This window comes from Planococcus citri, chromosome 1 (genome assembly GCF_950023065.1).
Source record: "Planococcus citri chromosome 1, ihPlaCitr1.1, whole genome shotgun sequence".
NCBI lineage: Eukaryota > Metazoa > Arthropoda > Insecta > Hemiptera > Pseudococcidae > Planococcus > Planococcus citri.
The window spans coordinates 23,992,513-24,012,451 of record NC_088677.1 but is presented as its reverse complement, the minus strand read 5'-3'; the positions used below and the strand labels follow the sequence as shown (position 1 = coordinate 24,012,451).

Here is a 19,939-nt window from a genome sequence, read left to right as displayed (position 1 = left end):
TATTTTTAACCAGTTTCAGTTTTCCATCACATGTTCACTCAATCACTCACCATTAAAAATATGTTGATCAAAAAAACTCACTTGAGAATTGATGGAAATCGGCTCTAACATAGATAAAATCTTTTAAATAAGTCGAAGATAGCCCCAACTCGATTTTTAGCAGCTAAGTCGATTTCCATTCTCTCGGGAGAAATTATAAAATTCTAGAGAAATCGAAAATTGCGCTGTACGGCCTAGAATGACTTTTGTTTGCTTGTGATACGATTACCATTGAAATTGGAAATCTAAAGATTTCGGATGGACGTTGTTCAAAGAGTTGCCTAAGCAGAGATACAGGAGGTAAAAAATTTAAATACTCGTTGATAATGAAAGCTCTGTATTTGAAAATTAATTTATGATTTAAAACTTAGAAGGAAAATATGGGATGATTATTTTTCAAAATCGAACCGTTGTTATTGAAAAGTTTGAATTTGATTGAATCGAGAATTGCGATCAGTACCCACTTTCAATGCTGATATCAACCCGAACGCTCTCGGGGCACATTTCACCCCTCTTATGCGCCGATATCCCTTTTGTGTTTTTTAGAAAACCATTCACATTTGAATGGTTCCTGCTCCACCCCCCTTGGGGGTAGAAGGAAAGTTGATATATCATTAGATCGGAAATTTGACGTAGATTCTTTTATCTAACCACATACTTTTCGTAAAAATGCAATGCGGGGGAGAAAATTGCAAAAAACTGGTTTTGGGGGGCTTAGATCCACAATAAGGGAGAACGCTCACCAGGGACGACCGGGGACTCATCGGATTCGTGTTCAGCACAAAAAAATGGACCAGTATACCAAAATTCAGCTTTCTACCTCACTTTTCCCAATGGAATGCTATTTTTCCTGGACTATTAGTGGATGAAATGTATACCTACACTCCTACATCATAAATCCACCCAAATAAAGTGCTAAACTCGCCTAAAAAGCCAATTTACCCGTTTAAAGGGAAACTGTTTTTCCTCTCTCCTGAAAAGTTGTGAAAATGGACAAAGCGAGTTTTGGAATATCACTCTTCACATACAAAATTTATTCTACAAACTAATTTCATTATGCTACGAAGTCGACTGCAAGTGAATTTCAAGTCGTTTTGGAGCCTCCAGCAACTTTTTGAAAATTACTGGAGCCTCCAGTAGATTTTTGAAACTTGAAATTTGTCCAAAATTTCACCAAACGGAGACGGAAAGTCAAAATTTACTCTGCACTCCAATCTTAACACCCTCTGAAGACGACTTCAGACGGGTTCAAGTCATTTTGGAGCCTCCAGCAACTTTTTGAAAATTACTAAAGCCTCCAGTAAATTTTTGAAGCTTGAAACAAACGGAGATGGAAAGTCAAAATTTACTCTGCTCTCCAATTTTAACACCCTCTGAAGACGACTTCAGATGGGTTCAAGTCATTTTGGAGCCTCCAGCGGCTTTTTGAAAATTACTGGAGCCTCCAGTAAATTTTTGAAACTTGAAATTCCCACAACATTTTATCAACATGGACTTAGCGTTAGCACGCTGAAATTTACTTCGCAAACTAATTTCAATACGAGATGAGGTCGACTGTGAAAAAATAGTAAATTCCTACGCCAAGGTTTGGAGTTGGGAGTCTGGACTCTGGAGATGAGAACTGAGAAACTGAGTGAGAAGTGCGACAGCCACCTTGTAGGAGCAGGTTATACTACACTGAGAAGGCGATTTTCGTTAGTTATCCATAAACATTTTCTCAAGTCCATGCCACCGGACATTGTAATCAGAAAGATACGTCGGTAAACAAAACAATGTAAATGTAAACACGTATACTTCAGGTATATCTAATTATTAATATTAATTTTCCAAGCGTTATTTTCATACTTCACAGTTGACAATCAATCCATCATGTCTTGAGGTTCATTGATACGTGATTATACTCATTATTCTTGTTCAAAGGTAAGTAGATAAATGTAATGTATAATGTTTCTATCTTTATTTGAATGCTATCCCATCTCATTGATATGACAGACTTTTAAAATGAATCAAAATTTCAAGTATGGAAAATTGGCTAGTTATATGTACATATTAATTAGGTACGATTATATAGCCTAGTACCTATACTAATTTACATTTTTCTCGGTTCGGTTTTCAGCTCAAGAATTTCATTCGACATGTCAAACAGGAGTTCTTCCAGTTCCACCAGATCACAACTCACAAGTGCCAGTGATATATCAAAATCAGATCGCAACGCAGATAGCTCTTCTAGAACCGAGAACCATCCCAACAAGAATAATAATCTTAGAGTGAATAGCTGCGATTACTCGTGGAATATTGATATTTCGGATTCGAAATGGACGCGCCGAAAACTTCAATCTTCTATATTTCCATCTGCCGGCGACGATTTAAAGTGGCGTTTAGAATTTACAAAGCAGACGTATGAGGGCGAGTTCATTTCGATTACTTTGCATCTTGAGAATGAAAATGTTTTTTTCAAAAAATATAACGCTGTAAAAGGGGTCGTGACGTTGTCTATCAAGAGATCTGATGGTAGTAACGTTCAAAAGAAGAACCACAAATTTGTCATCCTGAATACTGACGATACTTGTAAACCGGTGCTGCCTCGTATAGGTTTTTCGGATCCCAGAGAGTACCCTTACCTTGGGCAGCCTTCGATCGGTAGTCAATCATTTATAATTATTTGCAAAATCACCTACGTAACGAGCAAAAAAAAATTACGTGAAAATCCTACTTCCAGCCTTTCCAACGACTTGGAAAATTTACTCACTAATAAACAATTCGGCGACGCGATCATAAAGGTAAAAGATAAAGAATACCCTGTTTATAAAGGTATCTTAGCTGCTCGTAGTCCAGTTTTCGAAAGGATGTTCCGAGAAGATAACGGCATGCTAGAGAACACAACAAACGTTGTCAACATTTCCGACTTGTCTCCAGAAATTATCGAAGAAATGTTACTTTTTATTTATACCGGAAAGGTTAAAAAATTAGAAAAATCAGTTTACGAATTGCTACCCGCGGCAAATAAATATCAATTGGAAGAATTGATGGAAATTTGCGAAGAAATGTTAATTGAGCAGTTGTCGAAAGATAACGTGATCAATATATTAATACTGGCTCATACTCATAATGCGAATTGGCTCAAAACAGAAGCGCTTCAATTTGTAAAATCGTATTCGCGTTCCGAAGATCTGAAGCAGAGTGAAATTTGGGAAGTTTTAACCTCGTATCGTGATTTGACCAAGGATGTGCTTGCTGTTCTTCTTGACAAATAAAGACTTATAATATCGAGATGAATTAGGCCTAATGAATAATAGGTATTTTTGAACAATTTAAATGTAATTTTTCAAACAATTTTTATTTTTGTAAACGTCGAGTCGAAAGTGCTACTTTTTTACCCTCGCATTTGTAATTTTATTTTAAGTATTACGTATCTACTTGAACCATTTTTATTGAATGTTTCTTTAATGTAAGCTTAGACCATTATTTAGAATTTAAAATAATTGATGTTGACTTTTTTTTGTTTTTTGTTTATTCATATCTATTAATTTCTGAAGAAGGTATTTTATTTACCTACAGGGCTTTTTTTGTGGGGGAGCGATAGGGGACTGCCCCTCCCCAAGAAAATGCAAAAATATCGAAAAATTACCATAAAAACTAAAAAAAATGAAAGAATTTGAAAAAAAAATTAAAAATTTGGTAACTTTTTTTTTAAATTAGAATTTTTTTCATGTTAAAATTATTCAAACACAAAATTTGCCAAGGTTGTCACATTGAAATTTTTGAATTGTGGAACATTGTACTTGAAGAGCAAAAAAAAGTTTCTCAAAACACAGTGTCCAAGGGGGGGGGGGAGGTGTACGAAAATTAGGGACTTGCAACTTCAATTCAGCGTACCTCCCTTCCTCTCCCCTACCGGAAGGAAATACAAAAAAAGGCCTTGGTAAATTTTCAATAGAAGATTTTTTCAAAAGGAAATTTCTTGCCAAAATTGAAAAAAATTGTTCATTATTATTTACAAAATTTAAATAGACACAAAATAATTAGAACATTGGGTCGTGGCAAATGTTCAATTTTGAGGGGGAAAAACAAATAAAAATCGAGTTGTGGTTTATCCTCGACCTGTTTACAGGACTTCTCTGTGTTTGAGTCGATTTCCAGGCGGACACCACAAGTGAATTATTTTTTGGCCAGCATTCTTCATTTCAGAGTCAGTTCCACTTTTTCCGATCAAATTCGTAATAATATTATTTTGGAAAGGGTATTCCCGGGTGAAATAGTTGAAATGCCCCTGTCCTCGTATTTTTGAAATTGTGATGGAATTATTGTTGGGTATCTTTAAAGAAGGGTTCGAGCCAAAAAAAAATCCTCCCACCCCATTGCCCAGATTGGCGAAAAAACGATTTTTTTTCGGGGGGGGGGGAATCATACTTCAACGAGTTTTGAATAAAAAATCAGGGTGTCTAACGGTCCTTCCGGTCCTTCCAGGTCAGTAAAAGTCCTTCTTTTTGCCTATTGGTCCTTCTTTTTCAAAAAGTCCTTCAAAAGTCCTTCTTTTTGCCCGAAGGTCCTTCTTTTTTCCGAATTTTCTAATAATTCTGTCATTTAATAAAAATTAGGAATGGTGTTCTTTTACGTCTCATATTGTATCAATTTTTCCAAAGCTTTCGCCCTCGCTTCGCTCGGGCTAGATAATTTTTCTTTTCTTTTCTTTTCTCTGACCGAAGTTAAAAAGTAGAAAAATACCTATGACTCCTCAAATTGAAAATAATGCTGTTTTACTACTCAGGAATTGTGAATTTTCGAAAGCTTTTGCCCTCACTTCGCTCGGGCGTTTATTCATATTTTCAACTGTCTATGATAAATACCTATAAAATTTTCTGAAAACTTTTAAAATTTGTAAATTTTGAAGCTATGAAAATCAACTTTTTGCATAAAAAATAATGTTTTACGTTTTGAATTATCAATGTTTCACAGCTTTCACCCTCGTTTCGCTCGGTCAGATTGCAATTCTGCTACAACAATTTTCAAACATTTCCTAGAATGGAAAAATCAACTCGACAAATTCTAAAAACAATACAATCAATAAAAAAATTCAAATGCATTTTTTATTCGGCATTTTTGTTTTTAACTTCCCTTTTTAAAAAATGGTTCGAACCACATCTGGAGTAAAAAATATATGGAGGAGACATGAGTCTATAACAACGTGAATTTTTTCAAAAATTTTTTAACCCCCCCCCCATTCCGGGGGGAGGGTGTCGAAAAATTTGTAACCGTCATATCTTTGAACCTAATTCAAGTACACAAAATTTTTATTCTTTCAAAAATATATCTGCATATGAGTACCTACTATAATTGGCATTTTTTTCAAATTTTTTCTCCATGTAGGCCATCTTCAAAAACCCCAAAAACACTCAAAAACGTGTTTTTTGTGTCACAGCACCAACAAAAAAAACGATACTGCCATTGATACAATTCTGAAATTTTACATATGGGACTCCAAAAACAACAGAAAACCAAACAACTTGGTGAAAACCCGGGTCACCTCAACTCAGTCAACGTTTTTGAGTCATGTCCTTCGATTTCGTTCAAATTTTTTTACAATATCCACCCACTCAATAAGTAAGAAAAGCCCGCAATCGGTTTTGTCCTTGCCCCCTCAAGGGGCGGGTGAGGCGGCTTCCATTATTTTCACATTGTCTGGAGGTACTCAACTGCCGCAGCGCATTCCTCCAAAGCTATGATACTTTGATCAAAACTGATTTCACAGTTCGAAAAGGAATTTTATTCTGAACTTATTAAGAAATTTGAAATTTTCAAAAGTTGAAAGTTGAACTTTCAACTTGAAAGTTCAAATTTCAACCTGGCACTGTAAGTGGGAGCCTGCCATTTAAAATTCTGAAAAAATTTCCATAGATGTAACTTTTGATGCTTTTTCGAAATATCTGATTTTCGAGATGGGATCTTTCAATGGAGAAAGAGCACGTCCTCCCCCTTTGGGCAAAACATTCGAAAAAATATCTGGGGCATGTGATATATCGAATTGTATGTTTTCGGTGACGTTGAACACGAATATGAGGTTAGATTTTTGATTGGACCCCATCCACGGCCCCCAGCACCTCCCCAAATGGACTAAAAGTTAAAAAAAGTGTTTTGTTCGTGCGACACATGAAATCGTATGTTTTTGGTGACGCTGAACACGAATATGACGTCAGGTTTTCGATTGGGCCCCATCCACGATCCCAACAATTTTTTTTTTTTGACTTTTACCCGGCCGTTGGGGGAAGTTTTGGGAGCCATGGATGAGGTCAATCGATTTGAAAAACTAAGGCTATATTCGTGTTCAGCGATATCGAAAACATACTATTTCATGTGTCACACGAATGAAACCATTTTTTATCAGGGTTACCTCCCCCCTCCTTGGTCCTTAGGAAGGCACTGGGGGCAGGGGATGGGCCCAATCAAAAATCTGACGTCATATTCGTGTTCAGCGTCACCAAAAACATACGATTTCATGTGTCGCACGAACAAAACACTTTTTTGAACTTTTAGCCCATTTGGGGAGGTGCTGGGGGCCGTGGATAAGGTCCGATCAAAAATCTGACGTCATATTCGAGTTCTGCGTCATCAAAAACATACAATTCGATATATCACATGCCCCAGATATTTTTTCGAAAGTTTTGCCCAAATTTGGGGGAGGAGGTGCTCCTTCTCCATTAAAAGATCCCATCTCGAAAATCATATATTTCGAAAAAGCATCAAAAGGTAAATCTATGAAAATTTTTTCAGAATTTTAAATGGCAGCTCCCACTTACAGCCTCATTTTAAAATTTGAACTTTCAATTTGAAGGTTCAATATTTCCAACTTTTGAAAATTTTAAAATGCTTAAAAAGTTTAAAATGCGATGCCTTTTCGAACTGTGAAATTAGTTTTGATCGAAGTATCATAGCTTTGGAGGAATGCGCTGCTGAAGTTGAGTACCTCGAGACAATGTGAAAATAATGATAGCCCCCCCCCCATGGGTGCTGGGACCAAACTGAATGCGGATTTCTCGGTGGACCTGGGTAGATATTGTAAAAAAAAATTGAGCGAAATCGAAAGACAACTAGACAAGACTTCCAAAATCGTATTTTCAATAATTTCATTTTTTTTTGGTGCATAATTCCAAATGCTCTTGTAGTTCCTAGTTCGGCACCACCAGTGTAATATAACGAGCAATCTCGTTCATTTTCTATTTCAGCACATTGCCTGTTTCTTCTCTCATGCGCGCCGTCCCGCCCTTATCAGAACAAACATACATTACAACATCGGTATAATAAGTTTACGAAAAATTGTATTTTCGTTTAAAATAAAATTGAAGATTGAAGAAAACATTGAGTGGGCACATAAGTATTTTAATAGTGTAAAAATAAAATTGTCTACAATGATTTCATTGATTTATATGCAGAATCCTAGCTTAGCTCTTAGCTTTTTTTACCCCTCAAGTTTTATTCAAGTTCAAAGTTTGCTCTCCTCTTTGGGCATATATTAAATATACTAAAAAGCTCTTCTGCAAACTGACAAGTTCCAAGTATTCATATAGGTGTTTTAGCTACATTTCACGCGCTACATGATGCAATAAATTCCAAAATCCCAGCATTACTTACCATTCAATTTTTATTAGGTAGAGTTCAAACTTCACTTCAGTCGTTGCGTCGTGTAGAGTGTCAAATGTAGATATCATTTTACACTAAAATATAACACCCCTCATTTAGCATGGCGTATTTTCAAAAGATCATACAATACAAGTTGAGTTTTAAAAGCTACATTCCGCAGAACTCCAAGTGAAAAATCATCGGTACTTTGGACTTTGGTAGTAAAGTAACCGGTAGTAATATTTCCACCAATTTTATATAAATCATCATTTCGAAATTGAAATTCGAAGTTGAATGTTGTTTGTTTAATTTCACTGACTGAACTTAAAGTTCTAGATTAGGGAAGTATACGCATACGCCATTTTGGTTCGACACAACGGATGTAAACAACATTAGAACGTATGTACGCATACAATCTTACGTGTAAAAAATGCAATTTTTTCGATTGTTCGCGGGTTCGGGTGAATTTTTAAGTAGTTTCCAGCTAAAGACAATGAAATTTCCTATCGATTGATGTTAAATTTTTGTTATTTCGCGCAAAATTGACGATTTTCTGAATACTTATATTATCCGATTTTTTCATACTATATGTGTCAACTTTAAACTAAAAATACTCGAAATCTTCAGTGAACACACAGGTATTTTAATATAGCAAAATGTTCGTAATTTCTTCGTCTTTAAAATGAGTGTTTATCGAAAGCTCTACATGCAACCGTTCAAAAGTTGTAGAAGTTTAAAGTTGCGAAAACAATGCAAAAACCAACCGCGGATGGTAACTATGGTAAGTATTGAACTTTGAACTAGAATTACTCAAAATTTTCAACGAACACATAGGTATATTAATACAGCAAAACGTTCGTTATTTTATCCTTTTTAAAATGGATCTTTACCGAAAGCTCTACCTTCTACCGTTCAAAAATTCTTGAAGATCAAAGTTGCGGAAAGTGTTCAAATTGTGTTATCACTGTTATCAGTCACTTAGTGTTGATTGTAGAACATTTTCCGCAACTTTGATCTTCAAGAATTTTTGAACGGTAGAAGGTAGAGCTTTCGGTAAAGACCCATTTTAAAAAGGATAAAATAACGAACGTTTTGCTGTATTAATATACCTATGTGTTCGTTGAAAATTTTGAGTAATTCTAATTCAAAGTTCAATACTTACCATCCGCGGTTGGTTTTTGCATTGTTTTCGCAACTTTAAACTTCTACAACTTTTGAACGGTTGCATGTAGAGCTTTCGATAAACACTCATTTTAAAGACGAAGAAATTACGAACATTTTGCTATATTAAAATACCTGTGTGTTCACTGAAGATTTCGAGTATTTTTAGTTTAAAGTTGACACATATAGTATGAAAAAATCGGATAATATAAGTATTCAGAAAATCGTCAATTTTGCGCGAAATAACAAAAATTTAACATCAATCGATAGGAAATTTCATTGTCTTTAGCTGGAAACTACTTAAAAATTCACCCGAACCCGCGAACAATCGAAAAAATTGCATTTTTTACACGTAAGATTGTATGCGTACATACGTTCTAATGTTGTTTACATCCGTTGTGTCGAACCAAAATGGCGTATGCGTATACTTCCCTAATCTAGAACTTTAACTGAACTGAACTGATAACTGACTCGTATATGATTCATTTTAGCGTTCGTTCAGTGGTGGTGCCGAACTACAAGAGCATTTGGAATTATGCTTTTTTGGTCGAAAATGTCGAAATCTCGAAATCGAAATGGTCGGATGACGGATTGACATGGAATTTTTCAGGAGCCGGTTATACTACACTGAGAATGCAATTTTCGTCCGTTATCCATGAACATTTTCTCAAGTCTATGGCACCAGACACGTGCATGTTATCATAAAAATAAAAATACTAAATTATCAATTTTCCGAACGTTATTCTAACATATCTTGAGGTTTTTTGATGCGCAATAATGGGTTTTCAAAACGAATGAATTTTGTTACAAGTTTCTGATTCGATAGTTCAAAGCATACCAAATCTGCGCGATCATTACTCATTATTCTTGATCGAAGGTAAGTAGACCTTTATAGATTTCACTTATTTATTTGAATGCTATATCATATCCCGTCTCATTGATGTGATGTGATAAGACGAATCCCTTTCAACTAAGTATAGAAGATAGGCTGGTTATAATTACAAATTACATGTAATGATCCAGTTGGTAGGTATGAGGTAATCGTTAGTAATCAGTCGATTAGCCTCTACTAATTTACATTTTTTGCGATTCTGTTTTTAGCTCAAGAATTTGATTTCAACATGTCGAACAGGAATTCTTCCACCAGATCACAACGCACAAATGATGGTGTTGGTAACGCAAATAGCTCTTCCAAAATCGAGAACCGTCGCACCTGCTATTTATCGTGGAATATTGATAATTTATCGAGATTGGGATGGCCATCCGGAAAAATTTCATCTCCCATATTTTCATCTGCAGATGACGATTTAAAATGGTATTTGGAATTTTCAAGCGATTTGGATTCGCCTAATGGGCGTATTTCGAGGCTTTTGAAACTTGACCATGAAAATGGTTTTTTCAACGAATATAACGCTATATCAGGGGACGCGGAATTGACTGTTATAAGAGGTATTGGTAATGGTCACGTTAAGAAGAGCAAACAAAAATTTGAAATCCAGTATACCGGTAATACACAGGTATTGCCCTGTATACGTTTTCCGGAAATTGTTGATCATTCCAGTATTTGGGATAGTTATGGGATAAGTCAAAGTAATCCACTGAGAATTGCTTGTAAAGTCTCCTACGAAATGACTAAAATAGAAATATATGAAAATCCTACTTCTGACCTCTCTGACGACTTGAAAAATCTATTTACCGATAAAGAATTCAGCGACGTAATCATAAAGGTAAAAGGTAAAGAATACCCTGTTTATAAAGGTATTTTAGCTACTCGTAGTCCCGTTTTTAAAGCGATGTTCCGAGAAAACAACGGCATGATAGAGAACACAACAAATGTTGTCACGATTTCGGACTTTACTCCAGAAGTTATTGAACAGATGTTACTGTTCATTTATACCGGAAAGGTTGAAACATTGGAAAAATTGGTTTACGAATTGCTACGCGCAGCAAATAAGTATCAGCTGGAAAAATTGATGGACATGTGTGAAGATGAGTTAGGTATTTAAGCAGTTGTCTAAAGATAATGTGATCAAAATTTTAATACTGGCTCATGAGCACAATGCGAGTTGGCTGAAAACAGAAGCGCTTAAATTTGTAAAATCGAATTCGCGTTACGCAGATCTCAAGAAAACTAAAATTTGGAAAGTTTTAACTTCATATAATGACTTGATGGAAGATTTGATTGCTGTTCTTCTTGACGAATAAAGACTCTTATAACTAATATCGAATGAATCTGATGTGATTACACGCATCTAACGTGTCCCATTCTTTTTTCGATTAACCCTTACGTGGGTATAATTTTTTTCATCATTTTTTCAATTTTTATATTACGGTAGTGCTTTAATATTACATAGGTACCTACTCAAATATTGATATCGCTGGGAAAATTTTTTTAAAAAAACTCATTATTTGTCTTTTATTTACTTAGCTACAGTAAGTTTATTTGTAAATTTTATACCTTAGTAACCTACGAGCTTAAACCATTTTTATTTGTATGTTTCTTTAATGTAAGAGGGTATTATTTAGAATTAAAAATGTTTGATGTTGGCAGTTTTTGTGTTGTTTTTTTTGTGTGATTTCAGAATTTAATTTCAATTTTTTGTTTCCAATGAAAAATTGTCTGTCAGGTTTCCTTTCTAAAGAAAGTTTTGAATCATGAATAGGTAGGTTTTTTCCCTCAAGTTAACTCAATGTTTAGAATTCCAAATTTAAAAAAAAGTCTGATAAGATATCAGAGCCATTTTTGAATGTTTGATGAGAGTCTCGTTGATATTTTTTTTCAAAGTCATCAGGCATATTTTTCTCTCAAGTTTTTAATGGTCTAACATCATGTCAGAAAGTCAATAAGTTTATCATACATTTTCGAAATTCAGCCTCACACTGTTTAAATTCTGGCATACCAATATTTTCCCTTCAATTGTTTTTAGAAGTTGAGCGTTATGTGAGTCAGCATTTTTAATTTTTAGCTTCTTTTTTTTCGAAATTTTGTACCTACCTAGTACCCACCAACTTGATTTATCCAATACATATAACTTGTATGTAGTAGGTATATTTTATACTTAGTAAATTTTCAAAGAAAGATTTTTTCAATAGAAAATTTGTTTCCAAAATTGAAAAAAAACGTTGCTCAAATTGATTTTCGCGACTTCTGGAGTAATTTTAAAATATTGGAGAAATCAAAAATCATCATTATTATTTTACTCAATAAAAGTGCATTTTTTTTGAACTGCAAAGTGCAATACTTGTAGGGTCATTCCACCTCAACTCAACCAATGTTTTTTTGAGTAATGTCCTTCGATTTCGTTCAAATTTTTTTACAATATCAACCCACTCAATAAGTAAGAAAAATCCGCAATCAGTTTGGTCCTAGCCCGCAGGGGGCGGGTGAGGAGGCTTCCATTATTTTCACATAGTCTGAAGGTACTCAACTTCAGCAGCGCATTTCTCCAAAGCTATAATACTTTGATCAAAACTGATTTCACAGTTCGAAGGGGAATTTCATTATGAACTTTTTAAAAAATTTGAATTTTTCAAAAGTTAAAAGTTGAACTTTCAATTTGAAAGTTCGAATTTTAAAATGGCGCTATAAGTGGGAGCTGCCATTTAAAATTCTGAAAGAAATTCCATAGATGTACCTTTTGATGCTTTTTCGAAATATATAATTTTCGAGATGGGATCTTTTAATGGAGAAGGAGCACCTCCTCCCCTAAATTTGGGGAAAACTTTCGAAAAAATATCTGGGGCATGTGATATATCGAATTGTATGTTTTCGGTGACGCTGAACACGAATATGACGTCAGATTTTTGATTGGACCCATCCACGGCCCCCAGCACCTCCCCAAATGGGGTAAAAGCTCAAAATAGTGTTTTGTTCATGCGACACATGAAATAGTATGTTTTTGGTGACGCTGAACACGAATATAACGTCAGATTTTCGATTGGACCGCATCCACAGTCCCAACATTTTTTTTTTACTTTTACCCATTGTGGGAAGTTTTGGGAGCCATGGGTGAGGTCAATTTGAAAAACTAAGGTTACATTCGTGTTCAGCGATATCAAAAACATACTATTTCATGTGTCACACGAATGAAACCATTTTTTAACAGGGTTGAGGACAGTGGATGGGCCCAATCAAAAATCTGACGTCATATTCGTGTTCAGCCGTCAGCGTGACCGAAAACATACAATTCGATATATCCCACACTGAGAAAAATAAGTAGTACAAAGCACCACAGTCTATAGCAATTTACCTTCATTTGTGACACTATAGTCAAACTTACTATGAGTGTAGCGATTGAAAGTACTATACTTGTAGTAAAAAATGATATAATTATAGTAAAAATACTGTAAATGATTTGGAAGTACTAAGTACAAGTTTAAGTACTTCAGGAACTACAAGTATAGTTCTTTTAACTATGATGCCACCAGTGATGCATGGAAACTTACCGCGGTAACTTACCCGAGAACTTACCGGTAAGTTACCGGTAAGTTACCATGACATAAATTACCATAAGTTACCGTGGTAATTTATAAATTTTCAACAGAAATGTTGACATGGGTAATTTTTGATGTTTGCACGTACTGCTGTAGCTGTCTAGATACAACAATTTACAATTTGTACTCTCTACATTTAAAAGAGTCGAATTTTACTGTATAGCACTTAACAGTAGGGTAAGACAACATTCTGGCTTCTTAAAAACTATAGTTTTACTGGATTTTCATTTTTCAGTAAATAATTTTCTGATCTGATCAGTCGAATCAAAATTCAAAAGTGAATTATTTACTGAACTGATCAGTCAAAAATGAATTATTATTTATTTAGGTAGGTAGGTACTGTGTTGATCAGTCAAAAACTACTGTGATCAGCTTGGTCAGCAGTAAAAAATTTTAAATAACTGACTTTTGCAGTACTTTTTCATTTTCACTGTTTATTTCAGTGATGACATTTTGGATTTTGCCTTCTTAACAGTGAAATTTGACTGTTTCAAATTTAGAGAGTAGGTACATACATACCTACTTCTTGTGAGATGACCTATAAATAATAAATTGTAAAATCGAAAAAAAATGAATTGAATTGTGAGGTAAAATAAAGCTGTAAATTTAATTTTGTTGAACCTCTTGATACAAATACAAAGCACACTGTATTACTTGACTACTTCAATACCTAGATAGGTACCCATTACAAATCTTCAAAAGTGTTCATTTTTTTGTTTGATTTGAATGCTCTGTAGTTCGAACTTGAACTTGAGAAATGATAGGTGTTGAGATACTTGAGATTGAGAAAACATAATTTTTTTTTGCCTTAATAGTTAATTTCATTCTCGTAACTGGTTAATGCAGTTCTCTTCTCAGTTCTCTTTTTGTATTTGTAATAGAAAATGCTGGTGCACTCTGATTAGGAATTTTTTGGTAATTGAAAGCAAGGGGCAGCAATTTTCATATTGCCCAAGCCCAAAGGCGCAAAAATGGGACATCTACACAAGTCCCTACCCATTTCTGTCAGTTGTTGGATGTTATGGATAATTTCAAGGTAACCTTCATCTCAAATCTGATGTTTAGAACCATTTCAGTGAAAATTTATAAGTTACTTAAATTACCGGTAACTTACCGGTAAGTTACCGGTAAGTTACCCAATTATAAATTACCGGTAACTTAGCATCTCTGGATGCCACAAATGAAGGTGATTTGCTACAACTATAGCACTTTATATTATACTACATAAATTTTTCTCCGTGCATGCCCCAGATATCTTTTCGAAAGTTTTGCCCAAATTAGGGGGAGGTGGTGCTCCCCCACCATTAAAAGATCTTATCTCGAAAATTGAATATTTCGAAAAAGCATCAAAAGATACATCTATGGAAATTTTTTCAGAATTTTAAATGATAGCTCCCACTTACAGCCCCATTTTAAAATTTGAATTTTCAATTTGAAAGCTCAACTTTCAACTTGTGAAAATTTAAAAATGCTTAAAAAGTTTAAAATGCAATGCCCTTTCAATTCAAACTGTGAAATCAGTTTGGAATTTGGATCGAAGTATCATACTTAGCTTTGGAGGAATCAGGAATGCGCTGCTGAAGTTGAGTACCTCGAGACAATGTGAAAATAATGGAAGCCCGCGCCCCCCTCCCTCCCGAGGGTGCTGGGACCAAACTGAATGCGGATTTCTCGGTGGGTCTGGGTAGATATTGTAAAAAAAAATTGAGCGAAATCAAAAGACAAGACTTTCAAAATCGTATTTTTATTTTTTTTGGTCGAATTGACATGGAATGGAATTTTCCAGTAGCAGGTTATAATATGTACTACCTACTCTAAAGAATGCAATTTTCGTCCGTTATCCATGAACATATTCTCAAGTCTATGGCACCAGACAGGTGGCATGTTATCATAAAAATAAAAATTCCAAATTATCAATTTTCCTAACGTTATTCTAACATGAATTGAGGTTTTTTGATGCGCAATAATGGGTTTCTCAAAACGAATGAATTTTGTTAACAGTTTGTGATTCGATAGTTCAAAGCAAACCAAATCTGCGCGATTATTACTCATTTTTCTTGTTCGAAGGTAAATAGGCCTAAATGTCATTTATAAATGTATGTACTTTTATATGAATGCTGTCTCCTCTCATTGATGCGATAGACTTTTAAAATTAATCCCAAATTTCAAATATGGAAGAGAGGCTAGTTACATTTACAAATTATAATGTCCCAGTTGGTAGGCGTTAACAAACAGTGGATTAGCCCATGTACTAATTTACGAGTACATTTTTTTTTTTTTTGCAGCTCTGTTTTTTAGCTCTAGAATTTAATTTCGACATGTCGAAAAGGAATCGTATTTTAAAAACCATCGCATTCTCGTGGAATATTGATAGTCCAGAAGTTGTATCGACGCCCAGCACATTTTCATCACCTGTATTTTCATCTGTTGATGACGATTTGAAATGGCATTTAGAATTCACGAAGCCGGGTCTGGATGTTGGTCTCTTGCAGGATTTCACTTCGGTTACTTTGCATATTGATCATGAAAATGGTTTTTTCACCAAGTATAAGGGTATATCAGGGAAAGTGAAATTGTTTCTCATGACGGTACGTAATAATTGTTGCATTATAACGAAGGAAAAAAAATTTGAAATCCAAAATACCGCGGGTAATACATCGCCTAGAATAGAATTTCCGGGTTTCACTCATGACTACGTTTACTGGAAGGAGCTTCTGGATCCACTGACAATTATCTGCAATGTCACCTACGTAACGACGGGGAAAATATGTAAAAATCCCGCATTCAGCGTCTGCGAAGACTTTGAAAATTTACTCGCTGATAAACAATTCAGCGACGTAATCATTAAGGTACAAGATAAAGAATATCCTGTTTATAAAGGTATTTTAGCTGCTCGTAGTGCCTATTTTAGAGCAATGTTTCGAGAAAATAACGACATGATAGAGAACACAACAAATGTCGTCGACTTATCCAAGTCGAAAATTCGTCCTGAAGTTTTCGAAGAGCTCTTACGTTTCATTTATAGCGGAAAGGTGAATAATTTGGACACATTGGCTTACGAATTGCTACCCGCAGCAGATATGTATCAATTGAAAGAACTGATGGAAATGTGCGAAGAAACGTTATTTCAGCAGTTTTCCAAAGATAATGTGATCAAGATTTTAATACTGGCTCATGAGTATAATGCGGATTGGCTCAAAACAGAAGCGCTTGAATTTGTAAAATTGCATTCGCGTTACGCTGATCTCAAGAACACTAAAATTTGGGAAGTTTTAACTTCTCATCGTGATTTGATGGAGGATTTGGTTGCTGTTCTTCTTGACAAATGAAGACTGATACATATCATGTTTTTTTAATTTTTATATTACCGTAACTGGTGCTTTCATATGTACATATTACATACTCAAGTATTGATACTTTTGCGTTGAAAAAAGAGAGTAAAAAACGCATTCTTTGTAATGACCAATTCAATTTTCTCCAAGCTTGCTTTGAGAAATTTGAATCAGCCAGGGGGCATATGCAACGGCCAAAATTGTGATTCCAAATTTATCCGATAAATTTTCCAATTCTTCGAGGCGTTCGTGAACGTTTTCAATAATATTTGGCCGCGCTCGGTTTTTTGATTTTTGTTTATGTACTCGCTAAAATTGCTCGCGTTTCTCATTCCTTTCCAATTCATTGTACGTAAATGTTCTTTAATTTTTTCTTATAATTATTTATGTACGCGAATTCGCGCAATTTATAAAATGTCTATTTGTTCATGTACTTTTCATGTTTTCTTTATAAATGATTTTGTTTAATGACAATTTCTACTTTTCGTATCGTCAATTGTCATGTTGGTTACATAAGGTACCTATTATTTAGAATTTTAAAAATGATTGATGTTGACTGTTTCTTTGTTTTGTTCTGTTTTTTTTTGAAATTTTTTGCATTTAATTTCAATTTTTTGTTTTCAATGAAAAAAAAAGACTGTCAGGTTTTCTCTCCAAACTCCAAAGAAAGTTTTAAATCTTGGGACTTGGATAGGTAGGTTTTTCCCCTCAAGTTAACTCAATGTTTAGAATTCCAAAGTGTGACAAAATCTTATGTTTTGTATGTCACCCATTTTTTTTTTTACATTAAAAATTTTTTAGTTACCTACTTTTTTGGTTACTTTTTCCAGCTTCTCTGGTAATTAAAGTAACTTTTTTAAAGAAAAATTTGGGCACAATCCTCACATAATAACAGAAAACCAACAATATTTTGACCTCAAGTTTTCAAAAGTCATGCCCTGTGGGTCAGCGTTTTTAAATGTCTGACATAATTCACTTTTTAGCATTTTTCCCGCGAAATTTTGTGCCTACCAACTTAATTTATCCAATATTTTGTAGTAAATTTTCAATAGGTGATTTTTTGAATAGAAAATTTGTTTCCAAAATGTAAAAAAAAAATCGTCCATCATTAGTTCAATGCTTAAAATTTCACTATAGAACAAGATAATTTAAAAAAATCAAGTCCTGGAAACATTTTCAATTTTATAAGATCAATGCTGCTGTTTGACGTGTAGAAACTTTTGTTTATTTGTAATACGATTACGATTGAAATTTGAAATCTTAAGATTTTGGAGGGGTCAATTAATATCAGTTTGATAGATTTCTGGTGATATTAAACACTCGATGAAAATGAAAGTTCTGTATTTGAAATTCATTTGGCCCGTAATAATTATGGATCAGTCTTAATTAGGCAAAAATACTAACAAGTGCTACATTTAAAACGAAATTCAGTAAAAAGCAGGGATCGAACTTCACCATGACTATTTGAGTTCAAGTTTACGAAAATAATTTTTTCTTACGAAATCGTATCGTAACGTTTTCAATTTTTCCTACGATTAATTCAAAATTTAGACAACAAGTGATAGTAATTTTATAAAAAATGAATAAAAAATTATTCTTGAAACTTGGTGTAAAAAATTTAAGTAAAAACATGAAATGAAAAGTAAAAATTTATTCGTTATTTTTCTAATGCGGTGAAGTTTGTTTTTATGAAAGGAGATCAATTCAATAAAGGAACCTAGAAGCAGGAAATTTATGCTCACCAGTCAGTTCAACGATCAATTGATGAAAAATAAATAATTATGGAAAACCTCGTTGTCGTTACATGAAAACGAATCTTGCTAAAATATGAGAAGAATATCGCGAGGAAATCAGACATCCAAATTTCAATATTTATTTCTTTTTATCGTTTTGGTGAAATAAGCCACTAGGTACTTGCACTACCATATCAACTCTCCTTGAATATTAAAGCTAAAGATTTCGTTGATACATCATTGGAAAGAGCATGAAATTTTCATTTATAAACAGCAATAAAAAATTAATGCTCTCGATTTACATATTGAGTAAATTTAATTCGAGGTTTACATAGGTATGCTGAAAGTGTTGAAAAAGCAGTAGGTAAGAATACACCAACGTTTGGAGATTTTGTGTGAAAATCTTATTCGATTGCATCTAATTTATAATATGTATTGATGTGAGAATTGAGAACTGAAGTGTGACAGTCCATGTAGGAGCAAGTTATACTACACTGAGAAGGCAATTTTCGTCGGCTATCCATAAAAATTTTCTCAAGTCTATGGCACCGGACACGTGACGTAATCAGAAAAATATGTAGGTAAATATCTTCCGAATTATAAATTTTTCGCACGTATTTCATACTTCACAGTTGATAATCTAGTGTATCTTGAAGTTTTTTGATGTGCAATAATATTTTTCTGAAAACGACAAAATTTTGTTACAAGTTTCTAATTCGGTAGTTCAAAGCAAACCAAATCTACGCGATTATAACTGATTATTCTTGTTCAAAGGTAAATAGGCTTAGATGCAATTTATAAATGTACCTACTTTTATGTATTTGAATGCTATCTCGTCTCATTGTCATTGATGCGATAGACTTAAGAAATGAATTCCAAATTTCATATATAGAAGATAGGTGTACTTAAACCTAGGTAATCGTTAGCAATCAGTTGATTAGCCTAAATATACTAATTTACGTTCTTTGCGGTTCTGTTTTTAGCTCGAGAATTTTATTATCAACATGTTGAACAAGAATTCTTCCACCAGATCACAACTCACAAGTACTAGTGGTATATCAAATCGCAACGCAAATATTAGCTCTTCTAAAATCGAGAACCGTCGCAACAGGAATTATAGTTTGAAAACCTGCAATTTATCGTGGAATACTGATACTGATCGTTTATTCGGATTCGGAATTAATACATCATCTCCTGAATTTTCATCTGTAGATGACGATTTAAAATGGCATTTAGAATTTTCAGGCCAGTTGAGGGCGCCTCAATCCATTTCGATTCTTTTGAAACTTTATCATGATAATGGGGTTTTCGAAACAATATAACGCCATATCGGGGGACGCGGAATTGTCTGTTATGAGAACTGGTGGGTATCGTAACGTTCAGAAGGAAAAAAATTTTGAAATCCAGAATAAGGTTACCGGTAATACACATGAATTGTCCTGTGTACGATTTTCGGATTTTGCTGATCATACCTCTAAGATTTGGGAGCGTCATGAACCTAATGAGATACTTCTAAGTAATGAACTGAAAATTGTTTGCAAAGTCACCTACAGAACGATTGAAAAA

The 19,939-nt window shown here is 34.2% G+C and overlaps 2 protein-coding genes and 1 long non-coding RNA gene across 3 annotated transcripts; all 3 read left to right on the top strand.

Annotated features, from left to right (window-relative positions):
• Window positions 1-1,778: 1,778 nt before the first annotated feature.
• Window positions 1,779-4,660, top strand: LOC135849982 (protein roadkill-like). Its single transcript, XM_065370659.1, has 2 exons — window positions 1,779-1,959; window positions 2,156-4,660. Exon 2 carries the CDS (start codon window positions 2,175-2,177, stop codon window positions 3,291-3,293), a length of 1,119 nt encoding a protein of 372 aa, XP_065226731.1. The 5' UTR covers window positions 1,779-1,959; window positions 2,156-2,174; the 3' UTR covers window positions 3,294-4,660.
• Window positions 4,661-7,509: 2,849 nt separating this feature from the next.
• Window positions 7,510-11,364, top strand: LOC135849981 (uncharacterized). The gene is made up of 2 exons (XR_010559632.1): window positions 7,510-9,691; window positions 9,916-11,364. It is a non-coding gene; the product is annotated as an uncharacterized LOC135849981 (long non-coding RNA).
• A 3,827-nt stretch (window positions 11,365-15,191) lies between these two features.
• Window positions 15,192-17,196, top strand: LOC135849980 (speckle-type POZ protein-like). The gene is made up of 2 exons (XM_065370657.1): window positions 15,192-15,375; window positions 15,594-17,196. Exon 2 carries the CDS (start codon window positions 15,627-15,629, stop codon window positions 16,635-16,637), a length of 1,011 nt encoding a protein of 336 aa, XP_065226729.1. The 5' UTR covers window positions 15,192-15,375; window positions 15,594-15,626; the 3' UTR covers window positions 16,638-17,196.
• The last annotated feature ends 2,743 nt before the right edge of the window (window positions 17,197-19,939 follow it).

Coding starts and splice junctions, on each gene's coding strand:
- LOC135849980 (XM_065370657.1), top strand. CDS start 15,627: ATGTCGAAAAGGAATCGTATTTTAAAAACCATCGCATTCTCGTGGAAT.
- LOC135849982 (XM_065370659.1), top strand. CDS start 2,175: ATGTCAAACAGGAGTTCTTCCAGTTCCACCAGATCACAACTCACAAGT.